Consider the following 19,830-nt stretch of genomic DNA (forward strand, 5'->3'; position numbering starts at 1 on the left):
AAGGAAGAAAGTAGACTGGAGTTACTAACTCGAGAAGAAGAGGAAGCTTTAAGGGCTGGAAATTAAGGGCTATAAATAGGAGTAAAGGGCGCAGATTAGGGTCACGCATTGGGAGTTATGTTTTAAATACTTAAACTGACCTGAAGGTGATATGAGTTAGTCTGCTGATCATAAAGGCAACTAAATGCGTGATTTTCTTATTTCACTTGTTCCTTGCCATGAAAATATTTCCTCCCTGTGTTTGCCTTGAAAACCGTACGTACAGACTGGTTCGCCTATTGTCATATTAACTTGGTAGTTTGCAGGATGCTGTTTGGTGAATATGGCAGGTATGATACAATCACATAGCAAACTTCATAATGAACAACGTGGATTCGCTATATCTTGTAGATACACAACAAACATACCGCAGTCTCCCAAAACCTACAAGTAATCAATACACATCACATTGTATACTGAGAGGCCATCCTTGGATGACGCTAACCTATAATAAAATGGTAATCATAACCAACCAAACACTTTAACTGCAGAAAGGAATCGGTATGGTAAGGGTCTTTTGTGGCCCCTAAATCCACTATTTTTCTAAGTCTGTTATTTTAATATGTTAATCTTGCATTTCAAATATTAACTACATACCTGACATATTTGATAGTGCTATCAGATAATATAGCAGTTCTAGTTGCCATGGCAACCATTTTTATTATACATAGATTATGCAAAATGTGAAAATTTCAGCAAAACTGGCCTTTTTATGCAGTTTTTCATCTAGTTAACATAAGTTAGAGCGCATTCTTGAACAAACTTTATTTTTCTCATAATGATGTATTCTTCGTGTCTGATAATTCCCTTAAAACATAAAGTTTGTTCTAGGTTGTGCTCTATTGCTTTTAAAAGTAAAACTATCAAAAGATATGCCGAAATTGACCAAATCTTCAAATTTGTATAATTTATGCAGAGTTACCAGGGTTATATAGCAAAAACACTCTCTCTATCAACAAAAATAAATTTAAGTTTATATCAGGGGCGTATTCAATATTTCCAATGCAGCAACTTAATTTCTAAATACTTAATTTGAAATTTGGTAATTTAGGGGCCAAAAGAGCCATTACCATATCTGGTCCTTTCCCAATTTCATATCTTATTTTTCAATCCTACCAATTTGCAAAACTTAGTGTATTCCATGTATATCTGGTCTTAAATAAGATAGTGTCAACATCAGATAGTTTCATCATTTGAAACATTTTATCTTTTCAAAACCATATCATTGAATGCTGGTAGCAATACTGGTTTAAGTATTGATATTTAAGATATTTGTATGCCGGTAGGGCGTTAGAGATGTACGTGCTGTTTCCTATGAATGACAGTAAAAGACCACTAAATTTGAAAAAGTATATTATCTCTTCCTGGCTAACCTTCCTAGCGTCTTCTTCGACTCCGCTTACCTAAATGGATTTTCGTTTAGAGGACCCTTGCTCTTAATAGAACGTTAATCCTTATAAACCAATTAAAACAAACAAATTAATTGTAGGATATAGACAGTTCGATTCATATCGTCACATCAACCTACAATGTAGTATGTGCTATTTTCTGATGGCCAAGCCGATGAACCTCACACTTTATAGAATGATTTTTTGTCTTTCACGTAATGGTTTTTAAGAACTCCCTTACGTGTCGTTCGCTTTTCTTGACACCTTTGGTCTAATGTTTAATTGCTTGATAGTCCATTATGAAATAATTAATACTCGTCTGGGCGGCGCGGTTGCAATATTAGAACTTTAGTATCGGAACAATCATTAGCCGTGCCAAGTCCAGGTGTTTCAGACTGTCACAATACGTCTTCGTGCCAGACGAGCCATTGTTACGGAGCCATTGTTTTAGACGTATGTAAAGACCGGCTCGCCAAAAACGTGTAAATTCTGTGACGTAACGAGATAAAGAATCAGGTGAGACAGCTATTTCCCAATGTATACAAATAGCGGTGTCATGATGTTGGAACAACGGACACACAAGACGCGAGATAGGGGCCAATGGGAATAAAGGATTGTTTCTTAATGACGCAACCTTGGATTTACATCAGGGGGAAGGAGGTTAGCTTCCTTCCAATGCTCTTCCTGTACTCTTATACAAACTATACACTTTTTTGTTTGTTTGTTTGATTAATTAACGTCATATTAACAGCCAGGGTCATGTAAGGACGGCATCCCATGTATGCTGTGTGTTGCGTGTATGTTGTGCGAGGTGCGTGTTTTGGGAGACTGCGGTATATTCATGTAGTGTCTTCTTGTATAGTGGAACTTTCGCCCTTTTTACAGTGCTATATCACTGAAGCATGCCGCCGAAGACACCAAGCAACACACCCACCCGGTCACATCATACTGACAACGGGCGAACCAGTCGTCCCACTCCCTGTATGCTGAGCGCAAAGCAGGAGCAGAAACTATCATTTTTACAGACTTTGGTGTGTCTCGACCAGGGGACAGAACCCAGAGCCTTCCTCACAGGGGCGAACGCTCAACTCAAGGCCAAAAGTGAGGCGGTGCCAAGGGAGGCATTAGGAAGAATAAAGTCAGTTAGGAAGAAGAGAAAAGATAAGATCCTAAATTTAGTCGCCTTTTACGATCATGCAATAGGGGCAGCAGGTACAATTCTTACGCCCTACATGCAGGGTCAAAACTATACACTGTGGTAGCGTTCAGAATAACAAAAGTTTTCATAGAAATGATTACATACTTTTTGACAGAAACTTCAATAAGAATATTTGACTCCCACTAAGAATTATTGTTGTACCAAGTTCATCATTCATATTATTTCTGAGTTGGATCCGCGTTGCTAGATATCTACATATTTCACAATGTGTCTGCAGGCTTACCGGGATGGGTGATTAAGTGGTTTACATCCATTTGCTTCTGTCCAGTCGGTTTCTTGGATCCGGCGTCCGGCCATGAAGCAAACGATAAGTAAGATAGAAGACAGCGTTCACTAACTGCTAATAGCTGGATACATATTTGTCTTTACGTAGTTCAATACATTCATAAATGTTTTCTGCTTATCGCTCATCGTAAAGAGAGCAGGACGACTGGATCGCCCGTTGTCAGTATAATGTGACCGATTGGGATGCGTTGCTGGGTGTCTTCGGCGATATGCTTCAGTGATATAGCACTATAAAAAGGAAATCAGTTCCACTATACAATAAGACGCAATATGAATATAGCGCAGTCTCCCAAAACACGCACCTTGCACTTTACATCCGCTACACACTGCATAAATGGGAGGCCTTGCTTACATGACCCTTGCTGTTATTAGAACGTTAATACATAAAAAAAACACAAACAATAAATTCACAGCATCAAATCAACAACTGCTAAGCGACAAAAACGTTTTTTGCTAGTTAAAAGGGAAAGAACAATTTTTGGAATATGAACAGCGGTCAAAAAAGAATGATTGGTGTATATATGTCGATTGTCATTTTGCCTGTAACGCCGAAGTTGCATTCACACTCCGTTTAGAAACAGCAGCTATATATGCGGCATCGCCAATTTTACCAGCAACTTGAAATCGCATGTTTTTACTAGAGCGTCCATCAGGAGTGTATCTTTCGGGTTCGAATCCTTGTCAGGTGGTTGTTTATATTGCGATACGATCCTACATGATTCACATTGTCACTTCTACATCACTTCCCGATAGAATCGTTATTATGTAAAAATGAATACACTTTGTATGAATCTTTGACAGGTTTCCAGATTTTGACAAAACTTTGAAAAACTGAATGGTCATTAAATACAAATGAGGCATTGTCATACAGCCACGTCCGAAACAACAATTCCCCACAAAATTATTACGTATTTTATTATTGCACGTCATTATCGAAGGATTGGATCTTAACATTGTTACATGAATAATACATACATGTAAAAGGGGATGGCAGGAATGATCTGGCGCTTTACGTGTTGTATATGGTATCGTGTTGTCTTTGATTCTGTTTACATGTTTGTCCCGCCAGAGATGGTATCGGATTTATTGAGCGGTGCCCTAAAGGTGACAACAGATATGCATTAATGCTCTATCTATCGATTATTAACGCTCACTGTGCAGGGACCTTAGATTTAGGAAAGGATAACTTGAATTTGGACTTGTTTAGCCCAAAGTAGCGTTCTGATGGGCAGATTGAAATTCTATAAAAAATGGTAGCTTTCTGTGCTAGACGTTTCACGTAAGATTAACTACAATTAAATCCGTGAAATCAGATTTTTTTTCAGGTTTTTCTGTCGCTTGAAGGCATACAAAGACAAGGTTAAATTATCTGTGGGTTGAAGGCATACAAAAACAAGGTTTATATACACTGCCCTGCATGTTAGAAATGTACCTGCTGCCCCTGTAGGCTCTGGTTCGTCCGTTGTCAGTATAATGTGACCGGGTAGGGTGTGTTACTTGGTGTCTTCGGCGGCATCCTTCAGTGATTTACATGTAGCACTATTAAAAGGACAACAGTTCCACTAGACAAGAAGACACAACATGAACATACTGCAGTCTCCCAAAACACACACCTCGTACCTCATACACACTACACACATGGGATACTGTCCATACATGACATTGACTGTTAATAGGACACTAATTAATCAAACAAACCATACTGCATGATCGTAAAAGGCGACTTAATTTAGGATCTCATCTTTTCTCTTCTTCCTAACGTCTCCCTTGACACCGCCTCACTTTTGGCATTCTGTGTAGCGCTCGCCACTCTGAAGTAGTCTCTTGGTTCTACCCCCTGGCCGAGACACACCATAGTCTATAAAAGTTGTAGTTTCTGCTTCAGATTAGCGTTCAGTATTAAGGGACTTGGATTGGTTCGCACTTTGTCAGTAAAATGTCACCTGATGAGTTGTGTTGCTTAGTGTCTCCGGCGACATGCTTCAATTATATAACTCAAGAGGTCCACTTTACAAGAAAACGCATACTTGTCCTTAATTGGCCCTGGCTTTAAACAAGGGGGTAAGGGGCTTTGGCTACCATTGATTGGTTTTACCTCTTGCTGTATAGGAATTCTGTCTATAGGTATCGATTTTAACGTCATTATTTTGTGAGCACAATTCACGTCGTCACTATTTGTCTCCTTGAAATAGCGGAAACTTTGACGTCAGACTTGGACATTTTGATCGGTATCTATAGTAACAAAAAATATACCATACGTCATACCTTCAGAATATCTTAAGTCTGGTAACAGGGCCTGATAAATCTCTGATCAAGCTCCTCCACACAAATCAGGTTCCCAGCATCCCATACTGTGACAGGGCTATCGAGTGCACTTGTAATACTTATTAATGGTTGCTTATCTACTAATACAGTATATTGATCACCAAACATCAATTATCGATTTCCCATCGATCTGATCAGTCGCTGCATTCAGTGTTGTTGTGTTTCATGACTGGACTCTTTACCCTGTACAAACTGGTAATTAAATATGTATGTTTTGAGTTACGCTGAGACCCAAATATCCTAATAATACCATATCACACAGTTTATACGTTTATTCAGCTCAGTTATATTGAACAGTGGCTGTCTGTTTTCGATTGTAGCTTTGTAAAAAAAAATAAACGTAATTGTATACATGTAAGTACACACTTCACTCGGGTAGGTATATGAGAGGCGTTCGTTTTAAAAACGGAATTCATTTGTAGTCTTCTGCATGATATTTAAGTAAAACAAATTCAATATAATCGATTTTTTTTATAATTTACTTAACAGTCCATGTCGTAGTTTATGTTAATGTATCTGTCAAAGTATTGAATATAATTATGTGGTATGTACTGTTATATTAGGGTTCTTGTTTAGATAAGTATGACTTTTAAAATATTCAAATTCCGTTGAAATAGCTCACTAAATACGTTAATTAGTCTAAATTTTCCCAAGAATTGTCTAATTATTCCAGGTAACTACTATAACGTTAATTAGAAAATACTAATGTAACCAAAGTTCAACATAATAGTAAAAACGCCTGGCCGACTTTTTAATCGATTTCAAATATTCGAAATTCCTTAACTTGGGATAGGAATTAGGATGTTAGGTCAATTTTATTCTATTTGATCTTTCCCTTATTCCTTTTTTTACTAATAAGATGTAATTCACGAAAAATATCAGAGTATATTACCAGTCTAAAACATGAAATCTAGACATTTTCGTTTATATATGTTTTATATTACGATCATGAAACTGAAATATTATTTTTGTATTAACCTGGGGTTACACTAGGAAATACAGAGATATGACATTATTAGATGACAATATCGGCCACTGATACCACATGTTCTAATTATAGATACTGGGAGAGGTATTTCAGATAAAAAAGCCTGAAATATAAATTGCTAATTATAAATAATACAAACGTTATTTATTTGGTGCATTATATTACACGACAATGTATAGTATAGGTTGTATTGGACATGTGTAACACCGCCAGTGTATGTAATGTGTATATACTGTATGTATGGTATAGAGAGAGTGTATATATGTGGACTAATTGTTTGTGCGAAAGCTTTTCAAACTTACCGGAGCGTATCTACACTATTTAACTGTACGGCGGGTGGATTTTCTCACTGCCCAGCTTTGTACATAGTAATATACTTTAGGGTGTAAGCGACACAACATTACGTGGTCCCACCCCCAATCTACACGCGGTATCTATGTGTAGAACATAAACACACATAATGTATATATAGTGTGGGAGTGGAATGGAGGCGTTTTACCTGTAAACCACTGATAAGGTAAGGGAAATTAACGACTTTACTGATAATGCTGTGTCTGTTAATTAGATTAGTTTAGTCCATATCTTTTGTAAGTATTAATATATACATCAAAGAAATGACATATATTTCCACGAGTAGTGGATAAGATACTGTGTTAGTATCATTATACATTAATATATACATCTACATGTTAACATGTATACGTGGCAAACCATGGTTACCTAAAAAATGTATTTAAAGGATTTGAACATGTTGCTTTAGTGGGTTTAAGGGGTAAGTTTCAGATGGGGAGGGGGTATGGTTACACAAAACACGTGTTTGGGATACCCTAGCTGTTACTAGGACGTCCATGTAATATACCAAAGTAAAGGATGGACAGGAGTAGATGTGGGGTGTGGATGGAATATGACAAGGGGGTATATATGGGTGAGACGATGATGATAGAAGTAGATATTGAGAGTGGAGGGACTATGATAACTGCTGGGGGTAGGGGATGTGAATCTCCGTTAGGATGACTATTGAGATTGGGATGGGGCTAAAGATCCCCCAAATGGGGGTTGTTGGCTGTATTCCCTTTCGTAAAGAGGAAGAGGGATTTTTCCCTTCTAAATGTTCCTCGGTTGGATATTAGATTAGGATAAAAAACGTTGACCCAACGACCTAGTACAATGAGGCGGTTGACATCGACAGCCTGACTGTATAATACTACTCAACGGATTATAAAAGCACTCACAATGAGTAATACCCAATACATTATAGCTGTATCACAATGAGTAATACCCAATACATTATAGCTGTAAAGCTATTGATTGGGGTTAAGAACAATAATTCTATTTTACAATATTTCTTAGTATTGTATATTCTATACTTCAATCTGCTCTTTATGCAAGACGTCGCCAGATTTTCTAGTAACGAAAACAGTTGTATAACGTGCTTGTGGTGTTTAAATGACAATAAGTCCCGCGTGTGTCCTAGAGCCACTTATAACCACTGGATGGCCTCTTCAATTACTCGTTTTTATCTTCCTTGGAAGTCGTTTATCATAAAATAGAATCAAACATCAAACAGTTTGCACTGCTTTACTCGCATGTCATGTAAACAATTGTGGAAACAAAAAATCAACAATGCTCTCAAATAATATGAAAACATCACAGATATTTAGGGAGTAGATTACAATTTGTTTTAATTTAAAAATAATTCATTTTTTTGTATGAAATAAAGACTATGGTCACAATATGTACCTAGGTATGTAAATGATAATGAACAAGTCCTTTTGTAATATTTGGTAACGAGTACCCTTGCTTGGCGAGGACTTACATAGGAAAAGATCAGCGCAGGTGAAGTCAATGAAGGGATATCTTTGATTTATTGACCTTTCAACTACCAAACACGAGCTTTTCATGATTATTATGGTATTTCGTCCTCCTTTACCTCAATGTCAATGTTATATGAATGTAAGATGATAACAACAATTGTATTGTTTACTTTTGTAAGACGACAACAACGCCATCTGCATGATAATAATGTATGTAGATATGAAACATGAATCTAGTCATAGATAATTTGCAGTTTAACTTCAAGAGAAACAAATCAAATAATGTCCAATGTGATATGTTATAATTGTGTTCTATTGTTAAAAGTTGTATCAACGTTCCTTATGAGAGACCCTATTAATAGCATTGCGGATGTTTAGTCTCACTGTTTAACTACCCGCAACTGACAAAACATAAAATACTATGTTGTTCGCTACCTCAAACACGCCCCTCTTAAACATATATTTACTTTTATAGTAATTACGGAAATATCCGATACAGTTAAAAGGATGGCGACTTTTCGATTAGCAGGTGTATCAATAGTTGATATTGGATATTCCCAAACACCGGTGAATATTTACCTACCACTTGTGTGTTAAACTGTATACTGCTGTCCTGTCCAAAATGTAAGTCGGACCCTCTTTCTAATTTTTATCGAGATATGTTTTCATGATATTTGTTAACATATACTTTCTTATTTAAACTCAAATACGTGAATTAAATAGTTTTTGTATCTTTCTGCCGTTTACATGTGATATGATTGTTGGTTGGGTGTTTTGTAAGCCTGTTTCCCCTTTGGGTGATTAATGCATTGCTTCTATAAAGTCGGAGGTATATCATTTCCGATAACCGTCCCATTCTGTGTACTCATCTCCGCTATATGTTGACTTTTCACTTGTACACCACTCTCATCTTCATTATCTGTCCATCCACATTACCTTATATTTGACCTGTAGCTGTTTACTCATTCACATGATGGAATCTTTAGACAGAGTATGTATTCTCTAGGTGATAGTGGCTGCGTCTCCTACACAAGGAATATTGTTAAATCTTTGATCATCTGATGCTGACTGAAGCTGGTTTGTGTACAAAGCACCAGTTGTACTGAAGGATATGCAATATTGATGGAGATTTCTGGAGTTAGCAACTGTGAATCTGGTGATCGATCGCCAGAAAATCTTTTTTAATGGAGACAGACAAACAAGTATAATTCCAATCTTATTTCTGAAATGAAACATGGAATGATCATTTCTATACTGAATAGCGGCTTTGTGGGGATTTCTCTTTGACCATTTGAGATATTCTGTGGAACATCCGTATATAATCATGAACCAAATAATATCTATTTAAGATATTAATGTACTTGAAATTGCGTTTTAGGTCGATATGGTTCCAATACATATACTCAAATATTGGAACGCAAACCCTACAATAAACTTATTTGATGATATATCTTTTAATAAATTGGTTGATCTTCAATATTTACTAGAGATCCTACTTGGAAATTTCTTTTATCTTTCATTATTCTCCCTTTCTATTTGACAGTTTGTTGGCAGATCAATCTAGAAAAGTGTAATACCGTGTGTATGCAGTACTGCTTAATGGTGCTAGCACCAAATCACAAATCCGATTGTATATACATTGTACATCTCACAGTTGGGAATGGTGGTTTTTATGAAAACTGTAAAAGGAGCGGGTCGGTGTGACTAGGTCATTGTGTTTACTACAATTGTAAGTCTATGTCACCAAACTGACGGACGCTCACGCCGGAGAGCTGGGTTTAATTCCTGGTTAGTTCACTCGACAGACATGTGTATGTTTACCTGGTCCTCTACACAAACAAATGTTATCTGGGAAAGCTTAATATCAGATATGTAGAATATCAGTACGATATAATAACTGCACAGTACCAAAGTATTTATACGAATGTCAATATTGATTCAGGTAGGTTTAATCATGAACTGTACCTTCTGGATTATTTATTAATATCATTTCTGAATACTTCTTTTAATTAAAATCTTATTTATCGCGAACCAAGGCACACCATCTACAAGTATCTTTACTTTGAACTAGCGGGCTGTCAACGGCGGAGATCGATACTGGATCCGGAGATTCGATAGTCTATTTTTGTCATGTGATAATTAATACATGTGCATTTAAAAGCTCGCTCGAGACTCAATCACTGTGAATATGAGCTTTGTTACTTCAGTAAAACAGTCCCTTTAAATTTGACAGAAAACTTTGTACCATATTCTATAAGAGATGGTAATGGTTCACGCTGGTAAAATCGCACCACACCTATAATACGAGTTCATTGTATAATGTAACACGAGGAATAATAACAGATTTCCATGTAGTTATGTCTATAGTAAAATATTCCTTTTTTTCAAACAAAAACTGTAATTAATTTACCAATCATAAATTGTGTGGCTTCCGTGTGACCTACCTTACATTATCTGTCTTTCAAAACTGGTCATGGTTAAAATATGTTCAGGGCACACCCGTCCTATAAGATATAAAGGTGTTTATACTTGTTTTTAAGTATAGTTGTGCCTAATGTGACTATTCTAAAAGGTTTTCATTGCAAACAACGGTTTAAAGAATGTGTATATTGAAAATTCAAATCAAACTTTTAAATACATAGCTACAATTCGTATGTACGGATATTTAAAACCGACAGCTACTCTTGAAATATTCAATTTAGCTGAAATAGTCACTCTGCACCGATGCTTAGGAACATGCAACATTACACTACGATGGAAACATAGAACGCAGCAATCCACTGACAGAATTAAGTCGGATGCCTCATCACAAACATTAATAGCAAATGATGTGTTATTAGGTTAATTCGTAAAGAAGCTTCCAGAGCTAGATTTTGCTAATTGTGCGATGACCGGATAATCATATATCAAAAGTGACAAGATATCAAACTAAATATGTAGATCGGACTTTCGGTACCCGGGTGCAACTGCATGCTTGTAACTAAGATTGATTGATTAACTGTTATTGATTTATTGTTTTACAGGGACAACATGGACCCAGCTTGGGCCAACAAGTTTAACAATGCCAGCAAAGAACGAGAGTATTTAGCCAGAACAGCATGGTTGCTTTTAGATGGTGGGACAACTGCGCTGAGGACAGTCTTCGACAGCGTGCATCCACCATTGAACCTCCGGGACCATCTCGCGCAGGCGCACGTGCGAGCAGTACTTTGCCGTCTTCATGAGGAACAAAATGTGATATCAGAAAACCAATGGAAACTTTTGTATCCTCTAAAGAAAAAGCACGTGCTGTCTCAGAAGTATGATAGTCACTTACTTCTGACCCTGCTACAGTCTATCTGTCACCTCTGTCCTCCCTATCCTAATGGATGGCACGCACAACCAATGTCGACAGACAGCAGTCTGGCCGCGGATATCGTCAGGATGCAACTCCTTCACCAACAGGTGGCCTCTATGGGTAGGTAATTCTGCATTCAAGCATGTTATATAATATTGGTCAATATAATCTCATGCAGGTTTGTTTATACGGATAGCCAAGGATGATATTTAGGCTATAAAAATCAATACAATGAAAACGGTCTTAAATATATAGTTCATATTTAAACAATGGTTTCTTTGTGAAGCTTCCTACACTATATTATTTTAAAGGTTTATGGTTTGTATGATGTGTACAAATATATTGTTGAATCCATGTACGTTAAAGATTGAAAAATAACTCGCTTTAAAGGTTCCAACATTCAAATATTGAGAAAACGTATTAATTATGGTAAATTCTTGTGGTAAGAATTGTCAGTTGTGCAATACATGCCAGAAGGATATAATTACAATAAGTTGTTTTTACATTGACAGAAACCATGACGCTTGATGAATATGCCAGAATTTGGCGGCAGGCGCGTGATGTGCTCTTCCGGTTGGGTGGTCCACCAATTCGGGTCAAGATACATAGAATAGAACACGAGGTGATGACACAGGAGATGCAGACCCATTATATCAACACGTTCATGGCGGGATGGGGAGACGGGCGGAGGGTTATTTCTACTCCCAAGTCAGCCGACTCACTTCGGAAAGCGCGGAGGAATCGCCAAGCCAAACACAACAACGACCAAAACGGTAAGATTCAGATAAATACTAAACTAAATATGCAAAGAAGATAACTATAACTTGAGTCACTATCAGGTGTCCTCTATGGTTCTGTATACAACAAAGTGAGTAGTGAGTTGATTAATACGCCAAAACGATAATTTACAAACAAATAGTTTCCATATTTTTTCTTAAGATATGCTACCCCGTCCAATCACGAAAGTATTATAGCATTTGTCATTAGACGTTATTTAAATTATAAAAAAAGAAATCTTACTTCTCTTTTTAGTCTTTAAGCAATTTAGGGTATTATTTAGTTTACTTCATTTGTTCCCTTGTACTATCAAACGCCTACATCAGCGCCAAGTAACGAATACACGTGGCCGGTCTACTATACAGGTATCAATGCCTGTTTAGACGTCTTAAGTGCTACAATATTGCAGCTTTTTACCTCCCCCTGTATATTCGTCAACAGGTCTATCACCTGAGGATAAGGTTGTTTGGAGGAAGATCCACAAGCCGTTGGTCGATAACGTGGTCGCAGACGACATACTGGACAGGCTTCAGCAGAACCAGGTTATAAAGTTCAGTGACAGACAGGAAATCCTGGCAATCTCAAAGAACTCGGACCGGATGATGAATTTACTAGACAAGATACTCCACTCCAAGAATTCGTCTGCTTTAAAGGCACTGATTGAGGCGATGAAGTTCAAATACAAAAGTATACACGACCAGGCCGTACAGATCAGGAAGGAGACTTACAAGAATGGAGTGCGGGATAATGTTGGTAAGTCAGATGATAGAGTAAAACTCGAGAAGAAAGGAGGAGTGCCAATTTGGGCCCTCTGGTGGCCATGACCGATAAGCATTATTGTTGTTCACAGATACCCGGGGGTGAGGACAGCATGATATGACATTTGATTAAGGTCAGGTCGGAGTCCCTTGTGGGTTATGGGGGTCAAACAGGAGGGGCAATTTTCTGTTTTGTCTAGTTTTGTTTGAACCAAATTATATTTTTGAATGATTTTTTATGAATAATGATGAATTTATATGTTAGAAATAAAACATTTTGGAAAATATGACCTAGTGTAAACAAATAGGTCACAGTGACCTAATTTTGTTAAATGTAAATTATTCAAGAATAAAGTTAATCTGGTGCCATAATGTACCAGACAAAATGCTATATACATATTAAATTGCATTGAGCTATATATTTGCATATTATAAACTTAGGCAGAGGAGAATATTGTGGATTAGAAAGGATTTTGCAGGGGGTGCAGGGGGAGGGGGTGCAGGGGGGGAGAGGTGAGGAGGATTTTTAATTTTCAAACTTTAAAACACCAATAAATGTTTCTGCTTCCGTTTAGAGGGTCATATACATGCTCAAATACTTTGCTATACAATTTTGAAATGCAATAATTATTTTGTAAATATTTTAATTTGCATTGTATTATATACACATGTATATTATATGTAGTTAAATTCTCTCAAATGCAATTCATTACAAAAAATAATATTATTTTAGTCAGTTCGTCTTATTTTTGAACATATCAATACATTTATTGGTGTTTTAAAGTTTAAAAAATGAAAAATTCTCCACCCCCTTTCCCCCCTCCTGGTGCCCCTCCTCAATCCCATCTCAACTTTTTTCTGCTATACAATGGCACCAGATAAACATTTTTCTTTTATGATTGACATTTTACAAAATTAGGTCACTGTGACCCAGTTTTAGACATTAAGTGACATTTTCCGAAATGTTTTATTTTTAACATATAAATGCCTTATTATTCATAAAAATCATTCAAAATTATAATCTGGTTCCAACAAAACTTGACAAAACAGAAAATTGCCCCTCCTGTTTAACCCCCATAACTCACAAGGGACTCCGACCTGACCTTAATCATATGTGATATCATGTTGTCCTAACCCCCGGGTATCTGAACAAAAAATAATGGTTATCGATCATGGACACCAGAGGGCCAAAATTGACACTCCTCCTTTCTACATAACTCTGATATTGAATCGTTAATCGTCTACAAATTCTACTGTTGTGGTTTGCGGAGCAGTTATGGGTATTGCAATCTCTGTAACTTAACAAACATGAAATTCTTGTAGTAAATATAGCAGGAATATCATACTTTGGTGCTAATTGTATTTTTGGAGTGGTTTAGAGCTTCAGATCTTGTAGCTGTGTTGTTACTGTATATACATATCTATATTACATTGATTCTGATTGGGTTTCAGATAAGTATAGTGTCTGGTTATTATATATATGTTACAATGATTCTGATTGGTTATCAGATGTAGTAGGTGTTGTTGTTATTACAATGTTAAAATGATTCTGATTCGGTATCAGATGTAGTGGGTGTTGTTGTTATTACAATGTTAAAATGATTCTGATTGGGTATCAGATGTAGTGGGTGTTGTTGTTATTACAATGTTAAAATGATTCTGATTGGTTATCAGATGTAGTAGGTGTTGCTGTTATTACAATGTTAAAATGATTCTGATTGGTTATCAGATGTAGTAGGTGTTGTTGTTATTACAATGTTAAAATGATTCTGATTGGGTATCAGATGTAGTGGGTGTTTTTGTTACATGTGTTACAATGATACTGATTGGGTTTCAGATGTAGTGACTCTGGTTATTATATACATGTACATGTATATGTTATAACGATTCTGATTGGGTTTCAGATGTAGTGGGTGTGGTAAGTGAGGTCATGTGCAGCCATTACAAGCAAACCTATAACAAGTGTCAGCCTTTCGCTTGGAACGAATCGGTTACCGTTAACATCCGGGATATCTACACGCCACTAGACATTCTCAATTCGGAAGGGTAAGTACATGTTCTTCATATTGCCATAAAATCAGGTTTCCAAATCAAATCTAAAATTCATTTTTTACATGTAACAGGTGCAAATACCGTCTATTTCAAAAAGGCTTTGATCTTCACAAATATTTTTCACTGTTATTGTAATACAAGTATGTGATATAGTATACATTTATCCGCGAATAAAAAGCTAGATTTTATTTTCAAAATCTTAATAATGATTTCAGAAAACGACTTCATCTCCATGACTTCTGTCCTGCACCCACCACCAATGGACGAGGACAAAGGGTAATGTTGGAAGGTGCAAGCGGAAGTGGAAAGTCTGTTCTATGCCAGATGGTGTCCTATATCTGGGGATCACAAAAGTCCTTCTTCAGACATCGTTATCCCATCTTCCTGCACGTAGACCTACAGGTCATGGAGGGCGGCTTCTACGAACATGTGTACGACAAGTTCTTCCCTTCTGGCCACAGCCTCGATCTGACAGGATTTCGTGACATGTTGGATGACCATTCGTATGACGTCATGGTGCTTATCGACGGCTATGACGACGGATGTAATGTACCGGAAGTTCAGTCAATTTTATCAGGAGAAAGTCTTCGTCTAGCGACAGTTATCGTGGCTTGTAACCCGGAGCTTCTGTCTTCCGGTCATTTCACCCCCGATAGTAAGATGTTCTGCATGGGGTTCAGCCAAACAAACGTCATCAAGTGCATAACAAACTATCTAGAACAATCCAAAGTCAATATTGAGCACCATCAAAAGTTCATAGATACCATGGCGAACGACAAATGGCTATTGAAACCGTACCTCAATCTTCCAGTGGTTGTGCTGCTCATATTTGGATATTATCAAACGACGAAAAACGCCAAACTTCTCGACATAGAAACGGTCACGGCACTATTCGAGTCGTACGGTATCTCGATGGCAATGCACTTGTGCAAGAAGCAAAAGATTGATGTCATTGGATATGAGTTTCCAGATGACGTCATTTCAGGTGTGGAACGCCTAGGAAGTTTTGCTTTTAACACATTGCTTAGCAACCGTAAGGCTTTCGGCGAGGATGAACTTGCACTCGAAATGGACAACCCGGTTGCATTAAAACTCTGTGCCTTTTCCAAATTCATGCTTGGTTCTAAAGTCAAGTTCTTGTGTGGACTCATGCAGGATTTCCTGGCGGCAAAACATCTTGCAGATTTCGTCATGGATGACATCGTCAAAACTTTGAAGGATAATGGAATGACAAAGAAACCAAAGTATACACAGGTCGTGAGCCTCTTGTCCGGCCTCTATAGGTTTGATTACGATACTTCTGTGCTTCGCGCCATTTTCACAGAACTCGCCGTCCGTAACGTCCGTCAAACGCGAGTGCCGACCGGACAAGAAACTAATACCTCATCTTCTGACAAGAAACTGAGGCCACCAAGCGGGCAAATCATGGATTTTAATACTAGCCTCCAGTCTCTTATTGAGTGCCAGTCACGTGAAGACGTGTGTAAAATTGTCGCACAATCATTACCGCCAAGAATCCTGGTGCGACGAGAGGGACTTATACCTTCCAAATGTCTGTACGCCCTGCAGAATATGCTCCAGTTTGATGAAAACCGCTTGTCCCATTTGGAGTTTCACTTACAGCCCATGTATATGTACCAACAGAACCAGTTCAGGGATTTAGCCATCTCGGCAGCAAATAACTCAAATCTTACAAGCCTTAAAGTGCAGTGGTCATCATTCGACTTAATGTCAAAGTTCATGTGTACCTTTATGACTGAGACTAAGCAGATCCAGCACGTGACTTTGGAGGATGTGTATAGAAAGCCTTTATCAACAGTGCCTGCTTCTACCTGGGCGGCCTTCCAAACAGCCTGTGAAAACATGTCAAAGGTGTCTCGCGTGTCCTTCATCAATTCAAAGGAAGCAGCAGTGACCTACTTTTTCCTTCAGCACCTCCCGCACTCAATCAAGGAGTTGGAGCTACGAGGGTGTGCTATGAACATGATGTGCGCTGGCGAAATCAGCTCCAAACTAGAAAACACTGTAGATTTGGAGAAATTGGACCTGACTGGGACTCACCTTACCGGCTCTGATTTCGTCCCTATATTACAAGGATTAAAGCTGTGTAGTTCAATCAAAACCCTTAAGATGTGTGGCGCGAAACTTGACCGATCAGCTGTGGACGCATTGTCCGAGTGTCTCAAACTGACCAGGTCATTGCAGATACTGGACTTGAGTGAATGTCAACTGACCACTGACATGTGTCAGAAACTGGCCGGAGCGATTGTCCAGAATCGGACACTACAGAGACTGGTGTTGAAGAAGACAAAAGTGACGTCAGAAGGACGTGACGCCATTTCGCATTCGAAATTGGATCAGATCAAGGTTGTAGGTTTGGAGGACAGTTTACATGTGGTGCACACGACTTGATTAAAAACCATAACAAACGTAAACCATTAAAATAATCAAACTTGTATGGGGGCCATGTTCACTTGCCGGCTCACAGTTGGATATTCTGTACTGATGTGAATATTTCGGGGCAATGGCACAAAACGTTACCCCGCGAAATCAAGTATAACATACTTGTGTTTTACTACCAGCCAAATACACGTTCATAACTTTACGGAAACAAACGTTCATTTTTATATGTCTAATGGAAAATGAAAGGACATGACAGTGATAATAATGCAGGACATTTTTATATGTCTAATCCGTCCAAGTTATATTTCATTGGAAAATGAAAGGACATGACTGATAATAATGCAGGACATTTTTATATATGATATATGGCTATTTGACGATTCCATGAGGATCTGTTCTGTTTTCATTACTTAAAGATACTGGGAAGTAAATCCGTCCTATCATGTATATGTAATTTGTAATCCGCAATCATTAACAGAGGGTTTAATCCTAAAGCTTTTGTTAATGATTCATAGGAACAGATTCGTTTTTTCTAAAGAAGCCAAAAAAAATCCTAGCTTATATATTAATATAAAATTAGCTTTATATTTACCACAATATATAATGAATTATTTATTTATATTTATTTTATGATACCATACGTTTAAGTTTTATTAAACAAGTTGATATATCTTTGTATGAACTATATGTTTGTTGAAATGTTAATTGTGTACATATATTACATGTAGTCAAATATCAAGATAGATAGAAGTTGTACAGCATACCGATAAGGTGTTCAAACTAGAAATGATTACGCAAAATACAAGTAACTGTGATACAATTCTGGACTGTGATAAATATCGTATAAACTCTTTATCCTAGTCTGTAAGTGTGTTGTATCCCAGACCGAGACCAGGGGTGCCTGGTCAGGACTCCACCCAGCTTTCACTGTATCGTTTCTTGAGCTGAGAACGGGTCGGTCTGTGCTGAAGTAGTAACCCCCTCCTCATTGCACTGTCCGACAGGCGGCGGGTCTCCAATATGTAGTGCCGTTATATAGACACTAACTAGTAGCTACCACATACATTACAACATATTAGGACAATGGCTGTTCATAATCTGAGTAATGATCAGGTGTAAAATTTTAGTATGCAACATTTCAAATTAGATTATGATAAGTTTATGTCGAGTCCTATTGCTAACTATTATTACTCACCAGTATTTATTATCTTGTATTACGATGTTTTTGCATTGTTATTATAAGAATGATAGAAATATAAACAACAATTAAATTTATGGACTATGTACATTAATATGTATGCATGGAGTTTCAATTATATTTTTATTGAGGTCTTATTGTGTCAGGATTTGATTAGGAGTAATAAATTATAAGTTATAGAATATTTGGTCATTATACAGAAAGATTACTTGTATTACAAATATTGGGCAAGTTTTTGGGAAATGTCATTTATATCCATGCTAGTTGACTATAGCCATTCATCCATACAGTTATTTATTTACCATTGTACATCACAAATTGAATCCCCTATCTCTTGATAAAATGTCCAATCTTTCTCTTTTTGCTGTCTTATTTGATAACTTTAAACCAAATAATGTCCCATGTGATTAACTTTCACGTTTTTTACGGGAGCATGATAGATATCGCGAAAACTTATCACGGCGAAAATCATTCCAGCACAGTGACGATAAAATGTGTTACTTTCAATCACGATATTAAATTAGCATCAAAAACTTGTAATGCTTTACAACACGATAGTAAATTGGCATAAAAAACTTGTAAGGCTTTACAACACGATAGTAAATTGGCATAAAAAACCCGTAAGGCTTTCAACACGATATTAAATTGGCATCAAAAACTTGTAAGGCTTTACAACACGAAATTAAATTGGCATCAAAAACTTGTAAGGCTTTACAACACGATATTAAATTGGCATCAAAAACTTGTAAGGCTTTCCAACACGATAGTAAATTGGCATAAAAAACCCGTAAGGCTTTACAACGCGAAATTAAATTGGCATCAAAAACTTGTAAGGCTTTACAACACGAAATTAAATTGGCATCAAAAACTTGTAAGGCTTTACAACACGAAATTAAATTGGCATCAAAAACTTGTAAGGCTTTCCAACACGATAGTAAATTGGCATCAAAAACCCGTAAGGCTTTACAACGCGAAATTAAATTGGCATAAAAACTTGTAAGACTTTACAACGCGAAATTAAATTGGCATCAAAAACTTGTAAGGCTTTCCAACACGATGTAAATTGGCATCAAAACCGTAAACTTGTAAGGCTTTACGACACGTCAAAACCTAGCTTTACAACCGAATTAAAGGCATAAAAACCGTAGGCTTACAACGCGAAATTAAATTGGCATCAAAAACAAAAGGCTTTCCAACACGAAATTAAATTGGCATCAAAAACTTGTAAGGCTATCCAACACGATAGT

At 37.2% G+C, this 19,830-nt stretch overlaps 1 protein-coding gene across 6 annotated transcripts in view; it reads left to right on the top strand.

Annotated features, from left to right (window-relative positions):
• Positions 1-18,937, top strand: part of LOC138332164 (NLR family CARD domain-containing protein 4-like) — a 33,203-nt gene extending 14,266 nt beyond the window's left edge. For 3 of the 6 annotated variants that reach the window (XM_069280154.1, XM_069280155.1, XM_069280152.1), the window contains exons 2-6: positions 11,082-11,515; positions 11,908-12,168; positions 12,614-12,925; positions 14,835-14,976; positions 15,198-18,937. In XM_069280154.1, coding sequence (XP_069136255.1) covers positions 11,082-11,515; positions 11,908-12,168; positions 12,614-12,925; positions 14,835-14,976; positions 15,198-17,394 — 3,346 coding nt within the window. In that variant the 3' untranslated portion in view covers positions 17,395-18,937. Of the gene's footprint in view, positions 1-6,582; positions 6,762-8,525; positions 8,683-10,619; positions 10,852-11,081; positions 11,516-11,907; positions 12,169-12,613; positions 12,926-14,834; positions 14,977-15,197 lie in introns of those variants that run through there. The other 3 variants (XM_069280157.1, XM_069280156.1, XM_069280153.1) reach the window with 3 other exon arrangements.
• The last annotated feature ends 893 nt before the right edge of the window (positions 18,938-19,830 follow it).

The sequence above is a fragment of the Argopecten irradians genome, chromosome 9 (genome assembly GCF_041381155.1).
Source record: "Argopecten irradians isolate NY chromosome 9, Ai_NY, whole genome shotgun sequence".
NCBI lineage: Eukaryota > Metazoa > Mollusca > Bivalvia > Pectinida > Pectinidae > Argopecten > Argopecten irradians.